The 19,482-nt window shown below is 39.7% G+C and overlaps 1 protein-coding gene across 1 annotated transcript in view; it reads left to right on the top strand.

Annotated features, from left to right (window-relative positions):
• HTR4 (5-hydroxytryptamine receptor 4) overlaps positions 1–19,482 on the top strand; it is a 149,365-nt gene that overhangs the window by 15,874 nt on the left and 114,009 nt on the right. The window contains exon 2 of the mRNA XM_082623089.1: positions 10,422–10,494. Within this exon, the coding sequence (XP_082479215.1) occupies positions 10,469–10,494 (26 nt within the window). The 5' untranslated portion in view covers positions 10,422–10,468. The remainder of the gene's footprint in view (positions 1–10,421; positions 10,495–19,482) is intronic.

Genomic DNA, 19,482 nt, shown 5'->3' on the forward strand with positions numbered 1-19,482 from the left:
AAACTGAACTGGAAAAGTTGATCTGGATCCTTTATGGTATAACTTAATGGTTGAAAGGTCTGGGCTCTGGTGTGGCCTTGGATAACATCTTCTTTCTATGCCTCAGTTTCCTTGTCTGTGAAATGGTATAATTGTAGTACTCCTTTGTAGCATGATGTGAAGATGAAATGAGGCAATGCATGTGAAGAATTTGGTACTTAATATGTGTTAAACAAATATCAGTTATAGAAACATGTCATTACTCCTCTCCTGCTTCTTCCCCAGGAGTCTTCTTTTCTGTGTTAAGTGGACCCCTTTAAAATCTATGGTTTGGTTTTATATTTTCCAAGAGGTTTTTTTTGGAACTATTGGTAGGGAACTGTGGGCAGCAGCCTTTTGGGAGCTAACATCTTATTAGTCCAGTAAAGATGCAGCTTCTGCTCAAGAATTTACATCTAAGCTCTAAATAGCACACGTCCTTTGAGATTGCACTGGCATGCTTAATTGTATATGATAATCAGCGCATGATATCTGAAGCAGAGAGTTCTGAATACACTGTTTTCTACTCCAGGAGGTTCAGGGGAAATAGAAAAGAGTGAGGACAGAAGAGGTATATATGCTGGCGGAGACTTTTCTTTTGGCATGCATAGCAAATACTGTAATCCTGGTCTCTCAGCTGATGAGGCATTTAAACAGATACAGGAAGACAATTAAAGAGGATTTCAGAAGGGCGTGCTCACCTGGTGGATTGCAGTCCAACCTTGATGTGTTTTCCAAACAGCTCTCCATGAATCATCTGCACCAGAATCACTGAGACATTTGTTAAAATGCAGATTCCTGGACCTAGTGATTCAGATACTCTTTGAGTGAGGCACCTGAATCTGCAGTTTTGCAAGTGATTTTTAGGTATTCAAATGTTTGAGAACCACTACTGTCAGCAGCATAATTCTGCGAGATACAAAACACTAATTTGGAAGCTTAATTTAGATGGAATGCAAATTTTGGCTTGACCTGCGCTCCCAATTCCAGGCCTCTGAAATCGGTGGTGACAAAACCCTTTGGGTATATTCAGGTTCAGCTTTCAGGGACCTATTCTGTAGAGAAGAAGAATAATTTCTGTAACCACATCCCAAAGTAGGGGAGATCAGCCCCCAGGTGCCTAGCTGCCTTTGTGGAGAAGTAGAGCATGAAACATGTAGACTCCAATGACTGAGGCACTGCCAAACTGGAGACCACCTTGATACAATAGCTGGCTAACATTATATTGTGAACTTTCTGGGCACTTGCTTTGTAAGTATTCATTTTCATTTATTTTTTGCAGTAACCTTGTGATATTGGTATTATGCTTACCCCTGTTATACAGATGAGGCCACTGAGGCTAAGAAAAGTAAGTAATTTGTCCAAGGGCATACTGGTAATTGATGCCTTGAATCAGGGGCTGGCAAACTATCTGATTGGCTGCTGTTTTTGACTGGCCTGCGAGCTCAGAATGGTTTTTACATTTTGTAATTGTTGAAAAAAATCTAAAGAAGAATACTATTTTGTGACAAGTGAAAATTATATGAGATTCAAATTCAGTGTCCACAAACAAATTTTATTGGAAAACAGTCATGCTCATTCATTTATGTATTGTCTATGGCTGTTTTCATACTATAACACCAGAGTTGAGTAGCTGTGATAATGATCTGATGCTTGAAAAAGCCTAAAACATTTGCTAAATGGCCTTTTACAGAAAACAAAAAAACAAAAAAAAAAACTACCAGGGGCTTCCCTGGTGGCCAGTGGTTGAGAGTCCGCCTGCCGATGCAGGGGACGTGGGTTCGTGCCCCGGTCCAGGAGGATCCCACATGCCGCAGAGCAACTGGGCCCGTGAGCCATGGCTGCTGAGCCTGTGCGTCCGGAGCCTGTGCTCTGCAACAGGAGAGGCCACAGCAGTGAGAGGCCCGCGTACTGTAAACAAAAGAAAACAAAACAAAAAAACAACTGCCAATCTCTGCTTTAAACCACTATGCTAGCATTTCCCAAACTTCAGTCATTTGAGTACTACCCTTGTGATTCTTGCCACCTTCTCATGCAAGCATCTGGAGCATTATTATTATTTATTGTATTTTATTTTACTTTATTTGCCGTACACGGGCCTCTCACCGCTGTGGCCTCTCCCGTTGCGGAACACAGACTCCGGACACGCAGGCTCAGCAGCCATGGCTCATGGGCCCAGCCGCTCCACGGCATGTGGGATCTTCCCGGACCGGGGCACGAACCCGTGTCCCCTGCATCGGCAGGCGGACTCTCAACCACTGTGCCACTAGGGAAGCCCCTGGAGCATTATTTACATAGCACTTTTCTTTAGATCAATTAGTTTTCCTTAAATAAATTTATTTTACAGATAAAGAAAATTATAAGTGGAAACCAGTACCAATTGCAAGAAATGGAAGGTAACTGTAAAAAACAAATGCAGAAAACACAGTGTATCAGATTTCAGCTAAATAGTTGGAGCAGATACTATCAACTGTTCCTCCCATTTTCCCACAGATCCCCTTACCATTTCTGTGTATACCATCCTGACTTCCAATGATGAACCAACATAATTTTGGGAGGGCTGCCCTCAGTCTGCTGAAATCAACCTTTCTCACAAGCAGAATGGACTGGAGATGCCTGGGAATCCATGTCCCCCTGTGGACAGCTCTTAAGCAATACATAATGGCTGTGGGAGTATCAATACCCCAGTTCCCTCCCCATTTGTCCAGGATAATTCTGAGGCAATACGTTTTACACTGTTTCCCAGAACTTCCCCGTGGGATTAAGCTTCAGTGGCTTATAAGCTGCCTTTCATCCTCTTTCCTGTATCATCACTTCCCTGCCAGTGTACCTGCACCAGCCAAATCAGCTATGTGCATCTATTTAATCCTCACCTCAAGATCTGCTTCTTAGGGGGACCCCAGTAGTAGTGTTTCTAACAAAAGACTGTGAGCCTTCGACCTGTTTTTTTTATTATAAAAGAGAGATTACCAAATATCAGGAAGGACTTAAAGATAAGCTAACACATATATGAATCCTTTTCTTCAGTGTAAACAACAGTGATTAAAAAAGAAAATGAAAAAACATTTTTTTACCATATGATCCAATGGTACTTCTATCCACCTATTGCCTAATATCATGTGCTTTCTCCAGGAGACATGAGAAAACATTGGGAAATCTATGTTTTACCTTAAGGAGTCATCCCAAGAACAGCAGCATCAGCAATACCTGGGCACTTGTTAGAAATGCAGATTATTCATTCTAAACTTACTGAATCAGAAACTTGGGAGTAGGACTCAGCCATTGTGTTTTAACAAGCCTCCAGGTGATTCTCATGCATGCTTAAACTTGAGAACCACTGCTCTACAGTAAACAGTCTCTTATTTAGTTCTGCTCTCGCTGCATTCCTGGATTTCATCAGAATTCAGAATCATCCAAGACTTGCTTCATCCCCTCAGACGTGACTGACGGATGGTTTTCTGGCTTCTGTTTGAGCCTCCCACTGAGGTGGACCTTGTTACTTGCCAAGGCACACAGGTCAATAATTGGACAGCTCTGATGTCAGATGATTTACCTCATAATGCGGTTCAAACTTCTCTTGAGACTCCCACCATCTCCCCTTTGGCAACACAAAGACAAGGCTAATTCCTTCTCTAATTATCAAGTTGAACTTTCATATCATGTCATGCCATTCATTCAAAAATAGTACTGTGTCTCTTTCCATGTAGAACCTGTGGCCATATTGGGAGTGGGACATTAATCAAGTGATCGGAAAAGTAAATATATAAATAAATGACTTGAATCTTCTTTTTTTCTTCATGAAATATCCAGATCCACATTTAATTGGATCTGATTTCTTGTAACCTCACAGTCCTCATCACGTTATTTGGGGGTGGTGGGGGATCTATGCCTTAAAAAAATACGATTTCTAGAAATGCTCTAGATATACTCCATTCAGTTCTACATGAAATGGAAATTCATATTCCTCCTTTACATTTCCTGTAATCCATTTTTTCCCCAGAGGTAGAATGGGTATGCCTCTTAAATATTCTTTCATTGGTTAAGGGCTGTTTTCAGTATCAGTTTTTTAATAAAGGGACTATAGCTGAGAAATGTTTTCTTACCTAGTAAGAATATTCTTAATTATTTTGAAAAGAATTAAAAGCCATTTTGCATGCTAATTGTATATATTAGCATGGTGGTCCCTTAAGTGTAACTGAGTTGGCATCTGTTTGGATTTTCAGTTATGGAAATGAAACAGCTAGAAGGTTTTTATTTAGACTAAATCTTTCTAGATGACTTAGCACAAATGGCATTTTGACTACCAGCCCTAGAAAGAGACACTTGCAATGAAGGTGCAGCTCCTGGAATACAGACTCTTTTTTTTTTTCATGGTTTATATGCATTTGCACTTGTGAACTACCATCACTTAGATGTCTAGATAAACAAATAATGTAAATTTTTTCAGGACTAATTTACAGAGAGAAATTCTTTTCGAGAGTATGATCAGCTGATTGAAGTAAATTTAAAAAATGGTGAAACAACATCCTATAAATTCCAAATATTTTCCAGAAAACAAAGTCATAGTAAATAGCTAAGGAGAGGGCTCTTTTTCTTCCATTTAGTGAGAATTTGCACAGTTGCAATTTTTCAGATGATCCAAGAGTTTTTATCACAGTGAAGGTTACTAGGAAATCATGATCACCATGGGATGCAGAAGACTATTTTGGGGAATGCTTGTGTGTTTGATCCTGGTGAGGCTGGCTGTTTTGGTACATATGGCTGGTAGTGAGTTAGGGTAATGAGGTGACGAGGCCAACAACAAGCATTTGACAGCTAACTCTTAGCGAATATCTGGCTTTAGTTAATTGCACATTACATTGCTCTTCTTTTAGTCCCACCTGTTCAGAAATGTCTGTGATCATGCTCAGGAGATGGAGCCTGTTTGGGACAGTATATGTGAATTGATCATACATTTTTTAAATTTGGAAAATCATTCAAAACACTTGGTCTTTTGCTGGGGATTTGAGCAGAACTAACACGGACTATCACGGTCCTACAGTTTTAACATTGGAAGAAACCTTATCAGTCACCAGAATCACATTTCTTGTTTAGACATCCTTAAATAATTACCCATATGCTGCCTAAATGCCTCTAATGACAAGCAACTCACCTTTTCAAAATTTCCTTTAACTTCCGAGAAGTTCTAATTCCTTGAAATTTCTCCCTTTGCTCACCCTGTCCAGTACCCTCTGGCCTAGTTGATTCTACAGTTGGGACAGTTGAGACCTAGACTGATGAAGAGACTTGCTTAAGAATAGGAACAGTGAGTTAGTTAGTAGCAGGTCAAGCTGAGTGACTCCTGGTCCAGTGTTGCTTCCATTGTGCCAAGCTCCCACCCTCAATTTGGCAATTAAGATAAATAATGTTTTACTTATTCCTGACACTTGTCCAAAACAAAGGTATTGGAATATGCCCTTTGATGTAGAAATTTAACCCATGTAGGCATACTCTATAAAGAAACGTGGTCAATCCATGCACAGTTATGCATGAATATCCGCCCATGCGGCCAAAACCAAAGGAGAAAAACCAAAGTGCAGCAAAGCAAGCTGAGATTATGACATAGCTCTAAGTTGGCAGATGTTGGCACTATACCAAACTACATCAATATTTCACTCCAATAGGTGGGGACTATTTACAGGTGAGCCCTGTGCTCACACTTCTCATAATAGAGATGCAACTACACACCTTCTGTTAACCATTAACAACTGTTCCACAGCAATCTTTCAGAGTATTCTGAGTAAAAGAACAAGGGTAAAGATGGGGTGTGCTTACCTTTGGGATTTGCCCTTTAGTTTTTTAAAATTTGTAAGCCAGAAAACTAAGGGTTGGAATCAGCATTTGGTGGCATAAAGAATTTCACATCTTCCTCCTCCTTCTCCTCCCGTTTTAAGGAAAAATCAGTCTCAATGTATCCAACAAGGAAAAGAAGCTCCAAGGAATCTGATGGAGTTGTATGTTGCTGTAGCTTTACTTTTGTGACAAAGTGTTTTGAGTAATTAGTGACTTGATGTCCTATTGCTGAGATAATACTGAGACCTTCATTTACCTCACATGGTAGAAGGGTTTATTTGGCTCCCTCTTCCACCCCTTTCCCAGGACTTGCTGTACTTTTTTTCTGATTATGATGATCTAGGAGTGTTTCTCTAAAGGAGACAAGGATACAGCCTGACTATCATTAAAACACACACACACACACACACACACATGCACGTGTGCCATACGCACACGAGTTCTAATTGAATTTCAAATTAGAACTTTTAAAAGGGATATAGCTTGTATCTGAGCATGGGAGATGCTCTCAGTTGATAGTACTTTTAATTAACTGGGTAGTATTTTGTTAAGGAGTCAGAAATATAAGTATGCAACATAAAAGCATGGTTCCTTGCACACACCTGTCTCTCTGAGCAGTCTTCCCAGCCAGTGGTGTCCCTATAATCACAGCTCAGATTAGATATCCCTGGTGAGCACGGCAGAAAATAGCGGACTATAATCGATGAATCAATTCAGCATAAGTACTAATCACCAGCTTCTCTTTTGTTATTGTTCATTTATCTCTAACAAAATGCATGTTCTCACTGGCTTGTTAAATGGCAGTCATTTTAAATTTGCTCATTGAGTTTCCATGAGCAAAATATAACAATGTACATTGCTATGAATATATAATTTTCCCCATGTTGTAACATTTTCAAATGCAGTTTCAATGAATGAACTTTAGCTAGCTTTTAACTGTTTTCTTTAGTTCCAGCTTTTCTTCCTTCTCATCTGTATACAAATACAATGTGGATTTTCTTGTATATAACTAAGGATTTTTTTGTTTGTTTCAAATAATGGTTGGAACCCAACTCAGATTGGCTTACAGAGGAAAAAAGAGAATGTTTTGGCTCAATGTAATTGGGAAGTTTAAGTATAAAACCGTCTTAAGATGCTGCTAGACCTTAAGTCTCAAATTATCTCATCAGGACTTGGCATTCTCTGTGTTGTAACTCTGTTATCCTTTGGATGTTAGCTTCATTCTCAGACAAGCTCTCCCCACAAAGTGGCACTGATGGCCACCAGCAGCTTTAAATTGAAAGTCTATCAGTTTAGCAACAGCAGGGGAAAGACAGGCTCTTTCTAGCAAAAATCCCAGGGCTGGCTTTACAGTCTAGCTGGTGAGTTAATGAATCCTTGTCGCCAGAGAATGGACTATTCTGATTGGCCAGTCCTGGTCATGTGCTCATCAGTGGGATTGAGGCAGGGGAGGCATTCCACAAAGGAAAATCAAGGCACTGTTCTCAGAGAAAGAGGAAATAAATGGTCAGCAGAAAATTAAAGCAAATATTCACTTTCATGAGGAGTTTCCCTTGTTAACAGTGGGAGGAAGTGTGATAGGATGACAAAAACTATGAAACATAAAGCTTGAGTTTCAGAATTCACAACCCTGGATTGAATTCTCAGTTTGGTTAAGTGCTAGCTGTGTGACTTTGGCAAGTCAGTTAACCTCTTTGACCCTTAGTCTCTTCATCTAACAATAGACATAAAGTCTCAGAGGTTGGAAGAGAAGGAAAAGGACAGTATTTGGCACTTGTTAATACTTAGTAAAGAGTAAATAAATAAGATGAACTGGTTTTTGATACTTTTAAAAATTACAATATTTATTCTGGAGTGGTTCATATACTACCTCCCAGAGGGAAAGTCACAAGCTCTCAAACCTCAGTTTCCTCATTTGCAAAACAAATTAACTACTTAGTTGACTCAAGAAATATCTATGAAGAGAATACTTTAGGCATTTTTCTAGGCACTGAGGTTATAATAGTGATCAAGATATAATTATGCCCTCTTGAAACTTATATTTTAGTAAGGGAGATAGATCACTAATAAAGAAGCAATGGTGTATATATAAGGTGTGTACTAAGAAGAAAAAAATAGAGTGGATACAGAGGACGGAAACTTTCAGAAAATGGGGTCTAAAATTTTATTTAGATGGTCAGGGAAGTGACAGCCTTATTTCCTTTGTCCCTAAGGAAGTAAGGGAGTGATCTACGTGGTAGCATTCCAGGGAGAGGAAACAAGTGAAAAGGCTCTGAGGTGAGAGCCTACTATGATGGTCAAGGAAAGATGCAAAACCAAAGAGTTCAAAGGTGGTGAGGGGGTGGGGCATGGCTAAAGTTGAGTTGGAGAGGAGCTGGGACCAGATCATGATAAGGAGTTTGGATTTTATTTTAAGCATGACAGAAAGCCACTAGAATTTTATATAGGCAAGAAATGATCTGACTTCCATTTAAAAAATATTCTGGCTACCATGGGGAGAAGAGATGATAGTGGAGCTAGCAGGAGACCAGTTAGGAAAGTTAGGAGAGTAGTTAGGACACCAGTTGGGAAAGGAGATGGTGGCTTGGACCAGGTGCTGGTTTTGGAGGTAATGAAAAAAAGTCAGATTGAGGAATCATTTTCAAAGTAGAGGCAGTGAGTTTGCTGATAGTTTGATTGTAGGGTGTGAAAAAATGTGGTGTTTTGTCTGCGCAACTGGATAAATGTTGGAGCCATTTACTGAGATGGAGAATACTAGGGGAGGAGTAGGTTTTTGTGCTGGAGCGGGAAATGAAGGGTTTAGTTTGAAATGCTTTTTAATCATACAAGTTGAGAGGTCAGGTAGGTGATATGAGTCTGGGAAAGGCCTAGACTTTATAACTTTGGAAATCTCTAGTGAACAGACTGTTTCTTAAGCCATGGGAATGGATGTTAATCTGTTATTTTTTGCTCTTTCCAGAAACATAGGTTATTTATACGATCTGCATTAGGACACTAGCTAGTGAAAATAGGTAACTGTATTGTTATGATTCAAACAGTATGAGTATTTTCAGGGTTTTTTTTAACCATTTTTGAGAGTGAGTAATCATATCCCTTTGAGAATCTAGTAAACTCTTGATCATCATCTGCCTAGATAAAAAACAGATGTGCACACACATCATCTCACTTCAGGAATGATTTTAGATAGAGGAGTACAAAGGATGGAACCCTGCCGCTTCAGTAGTTAGGGCTTTGTACTTATGTACTTCAAATAAAAGATTATTCCAGATTCAAAATGTAAAAGAGATAGAAGTAGACAGAAGTGCTTTGCTTGAGGTCAGAGTAGGGGATTGAGTCCTGTAGGCTGAGCCTTCCTCATACCTGTCACAAACCCAGAAATGCCCGTGGGAGCCCATGTTAATATTAGAGGCTTTAAAGAATAAACTTTGAAAAACACAGAGAGATCCATGTCCTTTCCAGCTCTGGTGGCCTGCCATTCTTTTCCTGGCTGCCAGGCATATTTGTTTGGTTCACCCTGACCAAGGAATCCAAGGGCCCAGGCTGAGTTTCATGGTTTTGTTATGTAGATAAACAGATTTACAGCTTCTTCCCTGTAAAATTTTATTGGAAAACCAGCAGATGGAATTATAGAATATCAGAGCTAGAAGTAAATCCAGAGATCATCTCTTCCAATCCCTTCTGTTTATTGAGAAGTAGAGGATGAAGTTAGAAGGAGAAACGGTTTTGCTTAGGGTAACCCCAAAAGAAACAGACTGAGCTCCACCCCTACGTTCTCTGATTCACCATGTTTTAGAACAAATGTGGTGAAAAATATAAGAATTCTTCTGAAAACTGAAACTACACAGCCAGTTCAGAGAGCTGACTTGGTGGAGATCAGTAAGTGTCCATCCATTAAAGGGTGTAAGGTCTTATGAGGGTCTATGCTAGAGGAACTTACAGTAGTTTGAAAGTTGACTCCCCTTCAATTGTGAGTTCTTAGCCTGGGGTTCGTGGAGGGGCCTCAAGGAATTATGGGCTCCCCAGAAAGTGTGTATGTATGTACATGCACATCTTTTTTTTTTTTTTTTTCTAGGAAGAGGGTTCTCAAGAGTTTACTAGATTCTCAAGATTTATCCACCCTCAAAAAGGGTTTTTTAAAAAAATAACCTGAAAAATCCTCATAGGAAACAAGATGGCTGAACATTTTAGGCAGTGTACTATTTTAATCATAACATGTAGTTACCTGTTTTCACCAACTGGCGTCCTAATGCAGATCACATAAACAAGCTATGTATCTGGGAAGAGCAAAAAATAACAAACAGGTTAAACATGGAGTAAAAAGAAACACCTTTACGTTTTAATCTCTAAGAGATTAGTCAAATGTAAAGAAACTTTTTGCAATACTCAGCTGTGCCATACCTCAGTATGCCAATAGCTTTTTGCTGTAGTATTGTTTATTAAATACTTTACCGACACACTACAAAAGTCCTAATTATTAAGAAGCAATGATTATTTGGCATTTTTTCCCTTCACGACTTTTATTTTCCTACATTACTTTCTTGTCTAATCTCTTTTTTATTTCCCCATTATAGTACCCTGTGCACACTGAAATCCAACTCACCCATGCCTATTTCCTGTAATGGATGAACTTGATGCTAATGTGAGGTATGTTACATTTCTGTATATTGTGCTGTAAATTGTGGTCATTTGAACTCTAAGATCTCTGAAAAGTCTGTTGTAGTCGAGTTACAAAGCTAATAGATGTGGATTTTCTTCAATATTTCATATATAATCGTGAGTGTGGTACTGTCTGATTATTAATGTTTTTTCATTTCTGCTTAAATGATAAATATAATATGGCTGTAAATGATTCCAGATGCCTATACTAAAAGTCTGCATTACGGGAGATGCTCCTCCATGAAAATAGATATTCATCTCTGTAATAGGAAGAAAGAAGATGTATTTAAATGGGGGTAAAAATAGCTTAAGAATATTTATCTGTACATCTAAACTTTAGATATACGTTTAAATAGCTTTTTGTGACAAGTGCTAGTTTGCCAGTTCTTTTATCAACCAGGTCATTAGATTATGTGACATGATGGTTGCATGGTATAGTTACATAAAGCTAAATGATTTTTGTTTTGTTTTTCTGTAATTTCCTGCAACCCTTGGAGATCAAATAATAGGATGGCTTCTAGGGATTTTTTTTTCTTTAAAGGCTTGCTGCATCTTATTCGGTACAACCAAATATTGTGGAGAAAATTGTATTCAATAAGGCTTAAATGTTATGAATTGGCATTTGAGGCTGAAGATATCATCAATATCAATAGCTGGAAGACATGCTCAAAAAATACATTCTTGGTGCAATCACAGGAGCAGTTTTTCTTTCATTTGAGATCTGTAGGAAAGCACATTTCAGGTATAGATCAGAGGCATTGTGCCTCTGTGTTTGATGTAGGAGAACGCTGTGACAAAATGAAGCTGTCAAATATCTTGACAGAAACTCACAGCAACTCTAGTGTAATGTGACTGGAGCTGCAAAGATGTACTATCACCCCAATGCAGGGGTTCCTTAAGGGTAGAATATGTCTCTTGAATAATCCCTGGCACATGGTGGGTATTTAATGAAGAGTTATTGATCAGCCAGTAATTGTGCTACATATATTTCAAATAGGGTGATGTTCTAGTACACTTAGGTATGCACAGAGACTCTATATTCAGCAGTAAAACATTTTACACTCCCAATGGAAGCATCGTGGACTTTGATATTTACCAAACACACTGACTTGGTGCAGTCTTAGGACTTTAACAGAGATTTTTAGGCTAGTACCACATACTTAATTTTCCTCTGAAAATTTGTGGCATTATTTTCACAGAGAAAGCATAGTGGAATCTAGAGAGTCTCCATTTTATCTTAATTAAAAGGCCAAAGTGAGCAGTGTCAATGGTGATAAGTTTATCAAATTATTTTAAGTTTCAGACATTGTATTTAAGTTGGTTAAAATCAGTACTTCTTTTTGGATGATTCAGATAGTATGATCCCTAACATTTCCAGCTTTTCAACATTTATTTATAGCAGCATTGGATTCTAATAGCAGAATACAATTCAATTAAATGAACATTAGCCATTCTCCTGGGTGCTGTAGATCTGCAATGCAGGATACAAGATGATATCACCCCTCTGAATCTTGTCTCTGGACCATCCGCTCTGTCTGATTTCTAACCTGATCCCATCAACATATGCTCATCCTCACCTACTCCCCATCTCTACCCACAATATTAGTAACATGCAAGTGCCACAGACTTTCCAGCCATTTCCTTCTCAGCCCACCCTCTGGGTGTCCATAGTAAAGGACCTTTATTTACCAAATTGTGAGGCATGGATCAATAGTAATGCATGATGATTTTAGGTGGTACGTGAATGTCTGTTTTATTTTTAAATAAATATTTATTTTAAGGTAACCTTATGGTGATAATACTATTTTGCCACTGATGGTAGTGAAATAGAGTTTTCTTTTAAAATACATTTACTTAAAATTTGAAAGTAACATTATTATTATTATTATTGGCCATGTTGGGTTTTTGTTGCTGCACGCGGGCTTGCTCTAGTTGTGACGAGTGGGGGCTACTCTTTGTTGCAGTGCGTGGGCTTCTCATTGTGGTGCTTCTCTTGTTGCGGAGCACGGGCTCTAGGTGCGCGGGCTTCAGTAGTTGCAGCATGTAGGCTCAGTAGTTGCAGCATGTGGGTCCTAGAGTGCATGCTCAGCAGTTGTGGTGCACAGGCTTAGTCGCTCTGTGGCATGTGGGATCTTCCCAGACCAGGGCTCGAACCCATGTCCCCTGCATTGGCAGGCGGATTCTTAACCACTGTGCCACCAGGGAAGTCCCTATACAGCAGTGTTAATTATATTTATCATGTTGTACCTAGGCGTTTGCATCTTTTACCTGACTTCATCCTAGTTAAGAGAGTAAATCCTAAGAGCTCTCATCACAAGAAAAAGTCTTTCTTTTCTATTTAATTATGTATCTGTATGAGATCATGGATGTTCACTAAACTTACTGTGGTACTCATTTCATGATATATGTAAGTCAGCTCATTATGCTGTACACCTTAAACTTATACAGTGCTGTAAGTCAATTATATCTCCATAATGCTGGAAAAAAAGAAAAATAATATGTACTTTAAAAATATTCATTAATAAATGAATGTGAAAAAATCACAAGGGTACTATGCAGATAACTACGGTCCAGAAACCCATGTTCTAAGTATAACTAGATAGAGTAAATTTTATCATTTGAAGACTAGGAACCAGAAATTTTTTTTTGGTAAGGAAATGTCTTCACTTGGTAAAGTGCCTGTATAGAGTGAAAGCCAAAGGGTCTGGGTCCCTGGCACAGGAGAGGAATTTTTTAAACTTTCTCTGAAGACAGGAAAATGAGTGACCAGAGGAGTGAGAAGGTAGGAAAAGAGAAGATTCAGAGAAGAAGGAGAGTCTGGATCCTGCTTAGCAGAAGGTGGGACATCTAGCTGCGTGGTGGCTGTAAGACGTTGAGAGGAGTTAGGTTGCATCTTTTTGTTTGTTTGTTTAAAAATCATGATGTGTGTGCTGACCTCTCCCAGCACCGAGTTCTTCAGCAAAATTTTCTAGCTTGGCTAGGAAAGGAGTGTGGAATGTTTACTATGTGTGAGGTCATCATGAGCTATAAACTTAACGTGTATTATCCTTTTAATTTTTAAAACGATCCTCTGAGGCACATCATTATTATCCCCATTTTACAATGTGTGGTAACTAAGGTACAAAGAGGTTAAGTAAACTGCTCAAGGTCATAAAACCACACTGCCTCCTACTATACTACAGATAGTTTATATGAGCGTGTGTGTGCGTGCGTGCACGCATGTGTAAATTGGTGAGATGCCTGACATTCCTGTCTGGGTAAATGTAGTTCAGAAGAGAGAATGCATGTGTGAGAATGAACACCCCAAAGGCACAGGATGAGTGTGAATCAGAAATCTGAGAGAAAGATTTCTACAGGCTATAGAATTGAGAGTCTCCAGCCAATTTTCCCCAGGTATCAAGGAACAGAGAGGTCCTAGTTGACACTTAGGGCTAAATAAAATGTCTAGCATTTAAGTATTTTGTCAGGCCATACTGGTTACTTAATTTTTGGTTTGTTTGGTTTCATTTAATTGAGTTTGCTATTTCACCATGATCTTTGCTATTATATATCTACCACTGTTATTAACTATAAACATCAGAAACTAACTTGCTGGGCTTCCCTGGTGGCACAGTGGTTAAGAATCCGCCTGCCAATGCAGGGGACATGGGTTCAAGCCCTGGTCTGGGAAGATCCCACATGCCACAGAGCAGCTAAGCCTGTGCACCACAACTACTGAGCCTGTGCTCTAGAGCCCGCGAGCCACCACTACTTAGCCTGCATGGCACAACTACTGAAGCCTGTGCACCTAGAGCCTGTGCTCCACAACAAGAGAGGCCACTGCAATGAGAAGCCCGTGCACCACAATGAAGAGTAGCTCCTGCTCGCTGCACCTAGAGAAAGCCCGGACACAGCAACGAAGACCCAACCCAGCCATAAATAAATAAATAAATTTATAAAAAAGAAAGAAAGAAAGAAACTAACTTGTTAACATATTCAAAGGTAATTTTTGGGAAGCTACAATGTATATGTTCAAAGAATTAAGGTGAAAATTCTGGGGGACCAGGTTTGCAAATAAACAAGAACTTTGAGAATTCTAGTAGAGCTAGGAAGTGGAACAGTGGCCAACCATGGGAAGAAGTGGTCAGTACATTTCTGCATCATGGATAATGTCCAGCCATTTCCTCTTTCTGTATGCCTCTCAAGAGTCAGTCAGACATCTGATTGACCAAGCTAAGTCATGTGACCACTTGTTGTCCATTTCATAATGGGAGGCGGGTATCAGTCAAGATGACATGAAGTGGAGGAAAGTTAAATCCTCCAAAGTAATTGGTGCTTTTTAGGAAGGGAGAATTGAGGCTTGGTAGCCAAAATATGTTAATGTCCAGCTCCATTCATTTTGTAGTGGTTGGATTTATTTATGGTATTTCAATAATGCTGCTCCATTGGTAAATAAAAATATGTGAGGGTTCCTTCATTAGTTTGATATAATTAGTTAAGCACCTAAACGATGTGCGAGGAAGAGTTAACATAAGTGCCTGTTCTTAAGGATCTCAAGCTAGAAGACAGTTGCACAAATAGCATTTAATACAATGACAAAAGAACCCAAATCGTGGGCTGTACAATGAGCTGTATTCTCTGTGAACTAACTATAAGGGAGGACTTAAAAAAAAAACAAACAGAAATGCTAGGTTTGGATTTTAGTAATAGGAGAAGCATTACAAGCATGTTTTCCCTTAAGAGCTTTCACTACAGAGAACAGTCGATATAGGATGGATTGACTCAGGATGAAAAGCCAGGAGTGAATCAGGCCCTGGTTGGAGCGGCAAGTTCCTGATGAGTCCTGTCCCTTGGTAAATACTGTAGTGTCTCACAAACTTAGCAGTCACCCCTTTCCAGGCAGTCTGACACCCACCTGATGTCAGTTTTTGGTCTGTTTGCTTCTTGTTGGGGCTCTAGAGGAGACAGCTGCATTCTTTTTGAAGGGTTGAAGAAAGGAAAATGGAAACAGTGGCTTCAGTGATTTTGTAGCAGATACTCTTTGAGGATATCATTGGCCTGTGTTTGGGCAGCGAGCCTGGCGGTGCCTTACCCCAGTGCTATCCCTAAGCCCCTGAGGCTGCTTAATGCAGCTCTGAAACACTTACTGCCTGACTTCAGAGATAACCCATGCCTTCTGTTTTACCAGATTCTTCCCACTGACATGTGGTTTTCCTCAGCTCAAGTGTGATCCCTAAAGGCCACCCAGGTCTCCGTTCTTTTCTTCCTGCTGTTTATTACACTTAAACAGTTTCTGCTTTCTAAGAATTTTTTTTTTCTATCAATTTCTAGTTCCAGAAAGTACAGGGTTCAGGCAGAAGACGTAAGGGGAGGAAAAGTCCAAATATACACACAGTTGCTCTTTGAAGATTTCTCAAGATAAAGACCTCAGACTTTGAGTGGAGAGAAAGTTTATTTTTTAATCTTGATTCTTTTTAGCTGTGGCTTCTTCCTAGCCTTCACCCATCGCCCTGCCCCAGTACACTTTGCTGCTGCACTGCCTCTCTTCAGTAAAAATACCTTGGTTTAATACCGTTTCTCCTCTACAGAAAAACGGTTGTGCTTTCTCATTAATGTTTCTCATTAGCAACCAAAAAAGCATCATATAGGAATGATTAATCATATAAATGGTAGCATTTCCCTCCTTTTGCTACGGTTTCTAGCAAAGTCAGAACCAAATTTATAACTACCACTGGCAACTATGGAAGATCTCCAGGCACTTACTATGGCTCTAACATGCCCTTATTTTATTTTTCCAGCCCTTTTTGTCACTTCATCTTCCTTTTTTTGCTTTCTTAACTACATCTTATATTGTTTATTTTTGTAAGACACTTTAAGGAATGCAGGAAAGAAGGAAGAAAGAGAGGGAGAAAGGAATCCAAGAAGAAACCTTTTTTCCAAGGGAGAATCTTTCTTCCTTCTTTGGTAGGGCTTGATGCCATGTGCTGGGGAGCCACTAAACATCATTGAACAGAAGATCAAGATGGCAAGCTTTTGTATAAAGCACAAAAAATCTGAATAAATGCCAAAAGCTGAATACTCTAAAATATAAAATACATACACGATGTAAATACAACCACCCACTGTACACACATCACAACATTAATTAAAAGCCATAACAAAGAAGAGTATCTGGCTTCGAGTTACAGTTGACCTTTGAATAACATGGGTTTGAACTGCTTGGGTCCACTTACATGCAGATTTTTTTCAAAAGTAAATGCTGCAGTACTGCATGGTCGGAGATTGGTTGAATCCATGGATGTGGAACTAATGGGTACTGAGGGCCAAGTATAAGTTATACACAGATTTTTCAGCTGCTCGGAGGGTTTGTGCCCTTAACCCCCGAGTTGTTCAAAGGTCAACTGTAATTACCCAGTTGCTTTAATTCTGTCATGGCACTAATTTGCAATTCATTACTTCAAATCAAGAAATAAAATTAATTGTAAATCAATGTGACTACGAGAATTAATTGAAATGATCCAATTTTAGCAAAGAGAAAAAAGAACAATTTTTAAAATAAGGGAGTTGATTTCTGGTTTGATTATTAGTACTGGTGACAATACTTATATTTCACTAAAGTCTCAGGATAAAGTTGGAATTTTTTTTTTTTTTTTTTTTTTTTTTGCGGTACGCGGGTGTCTCACTGTTGTGCCCCCTCCCGTTGCGGAGCACAGGCTCCGGACGCGCAGGCTCAGCGGCCATGGCTCACGGGCCCAGCCGCTCCGCGGCATGTGGGATCCTCCCGGACCGGGGCACGAACCCGTGTCCCCTGCATCGGCAGGCGGACTCTCAACCACTGCGCCACCAGGGAAGCCCCTCAGGATGAAGTTGGAATTTTTAATGCTAAATATTCTAAAGCCTTGAAGTAACTCCTAGAGTTTAAAATCAATGTGTGCAAGTTGTCAGCCCTAAAGACTTATCAGTATGTAATTGATTTGGAAGCAGAGTTAATTCATGTTTGTAACCTGGCAGTTGCAACTGTGAAATGTGCAACTTTAAGTCAGTGAAACGTTTTGCAGGAAATCTCTCTTCAGACTTTGAAATTGTGACGTGTATTAGCATATAAGGAGAAAGTGAGTGGGTACCATTTAAAAGGGGTTATTTTTATGTTGCTTTAGAAATGTAAATGAGAATCATACTCAACTTTATTGCTTGATTGATACAATGGTGATTATTCAGTTAGTCTTCTAATTAGATCATGAGCATAGTGACTATGAACTGGAACTTACCCTGTAGTGGAAACCCCTGTTCCTCATGGGGTCACAGGGGACCTTAAGGGAGAGGGTGACATTTATGTTCCTAAAACAATGGTCTCTTGCAATGGGTGAAATTCACTGGTTGGGGCACAAAGCTAGCAGTGCTCTACATCAGGGGGTCCCCAACCCCCGGTCCTTGGACCGGTAGCGGTCCACGGCCTGTTAGGAACCGGGTGGCACAGGGCAAGCAAGCGAAGCTTCATCTGCCACTCCGCATCACTCACATTACCACCTGAAGCATTCCCCCCACCTACCACCCCACCCCCACCTCCGTGGGAAAATTGTCTTCCGTGAAACCAGTCCCTGTTGCCAAAAAGGTTGGGAACCACTGCTCTACATGATGTCACACTATACAGCTTCTGAATTACATATATCACAGTGATTTCAACTGGCAGCATCACAGGAAGCTGGAAGAGTGGGATTTTGGGAAACAAAATGATGTGGGTTCAAGTCTTGGCTTTCTCATTTACTAGCTATATGACCTTGAAGTAATTATTTCATTTTCAGAGCCTTTAGTTTTGGCATCTGAAAATGGTTTTTTTGTAAGGATTATAATGTAGGTAATACTCTTAGCATAGTGTCTCACACATACATGGATCAAACAAATGGTAAGTGTCGTCTTTAGTGCTCACAGTAATCATGAAATATTGGCTTTATTACCCCTAGGACTGATAATTAACTACTCTACTCTGTAAGTTTCTTGATTGCTTAAATTTGGTGTCCATTTAATTGGCTGACCTTATTAATCAGTTGTTAACTTTTTTTGATTTTTTGATTGTTTGTCCCTGATTGTGCCCATTCTCTGTTGAGGAAACTGAGGCTCCCAGAGGTGATAGAAACAAGGGGCATAATTGGGATGAGACCACTGCTCTTCTCTGCCCTATTCGACACTGTTTTCTCTTTACTCTGCAGCTTCCATGAATGTGGATCCACTCCTCTTTGGGAATTGGAGGATCTAGGGTTCAATCCTGTGTCTCTTTGACTCTTAGTCTTATGTTCTATTCAATAAAGACAGCTCTCCATTATATGCAATGCATCCCTAGATTGATGATCTTTGTTTAGAGGAAAACACCTCTGACTTGTTTCTTTCTGCTTCTATATTTATCAGTGTCCAGTTGGGAAAATAGAGGCTGTTTAATAAATTTCAAGAAAAGGGAGGTTTAATGCAGGGCATTGGTCACAAAGCTCCCTGGAAGGGCAAGAAGAAGGAGATGTTAACCAGAGGTCATGAAGCTTCACGGATCCGCTGCAAGCCCTGCTCCCATCATATCTGTTGCTTAAGGAATCATCATTTGCTGCTGCTCTCACTGCTAATGGCACCTCCAGATATTGGAGGAAAAGGTTCTTTTTCCTTCTCAAAGTCCAGTTTCCCATTCTGAACCTCCTATGGAGAACATAACCAGAAGCCAGCTGGCAAGGAAGTATGGAAAATGTAGTTTTTAGGCTTCTACCCTTTCTGATTGAGATAAGTGCCATCATCCAGAGTCACATTTCTAGTAAGAGATGAAGCTAGTGTTCTCACCCAGTTTGCTTGATGTCAGAGCCTAAGTTTCAGTTTGCTTGTGCAAAAATTTCTGTGTTGTAGAGTATCTGTTCTATACATTTTTAGACTTGGGTTCCCAAACTAAAGGCCTGGCACATGTGTTTTTCTGGCCTGTCTCAGTTTTTAAAAATTGACTTAAGCACCTGTGGGGAGGCTGGG

This window comes from Mesoplodon mirus (assembly GCF_964341445.2).
Source record: "Mesoplodon mirus genome assembly, chromosome: 5".
In the NCBI taxonomy this organism is placed as follows: domain Eukaryota; kingdom Metazoa; phylum Chordata; class Mammalia; order Artiodactyla; family Ziphiidae; genus Mesoplodon; species Mesoplodon mirus.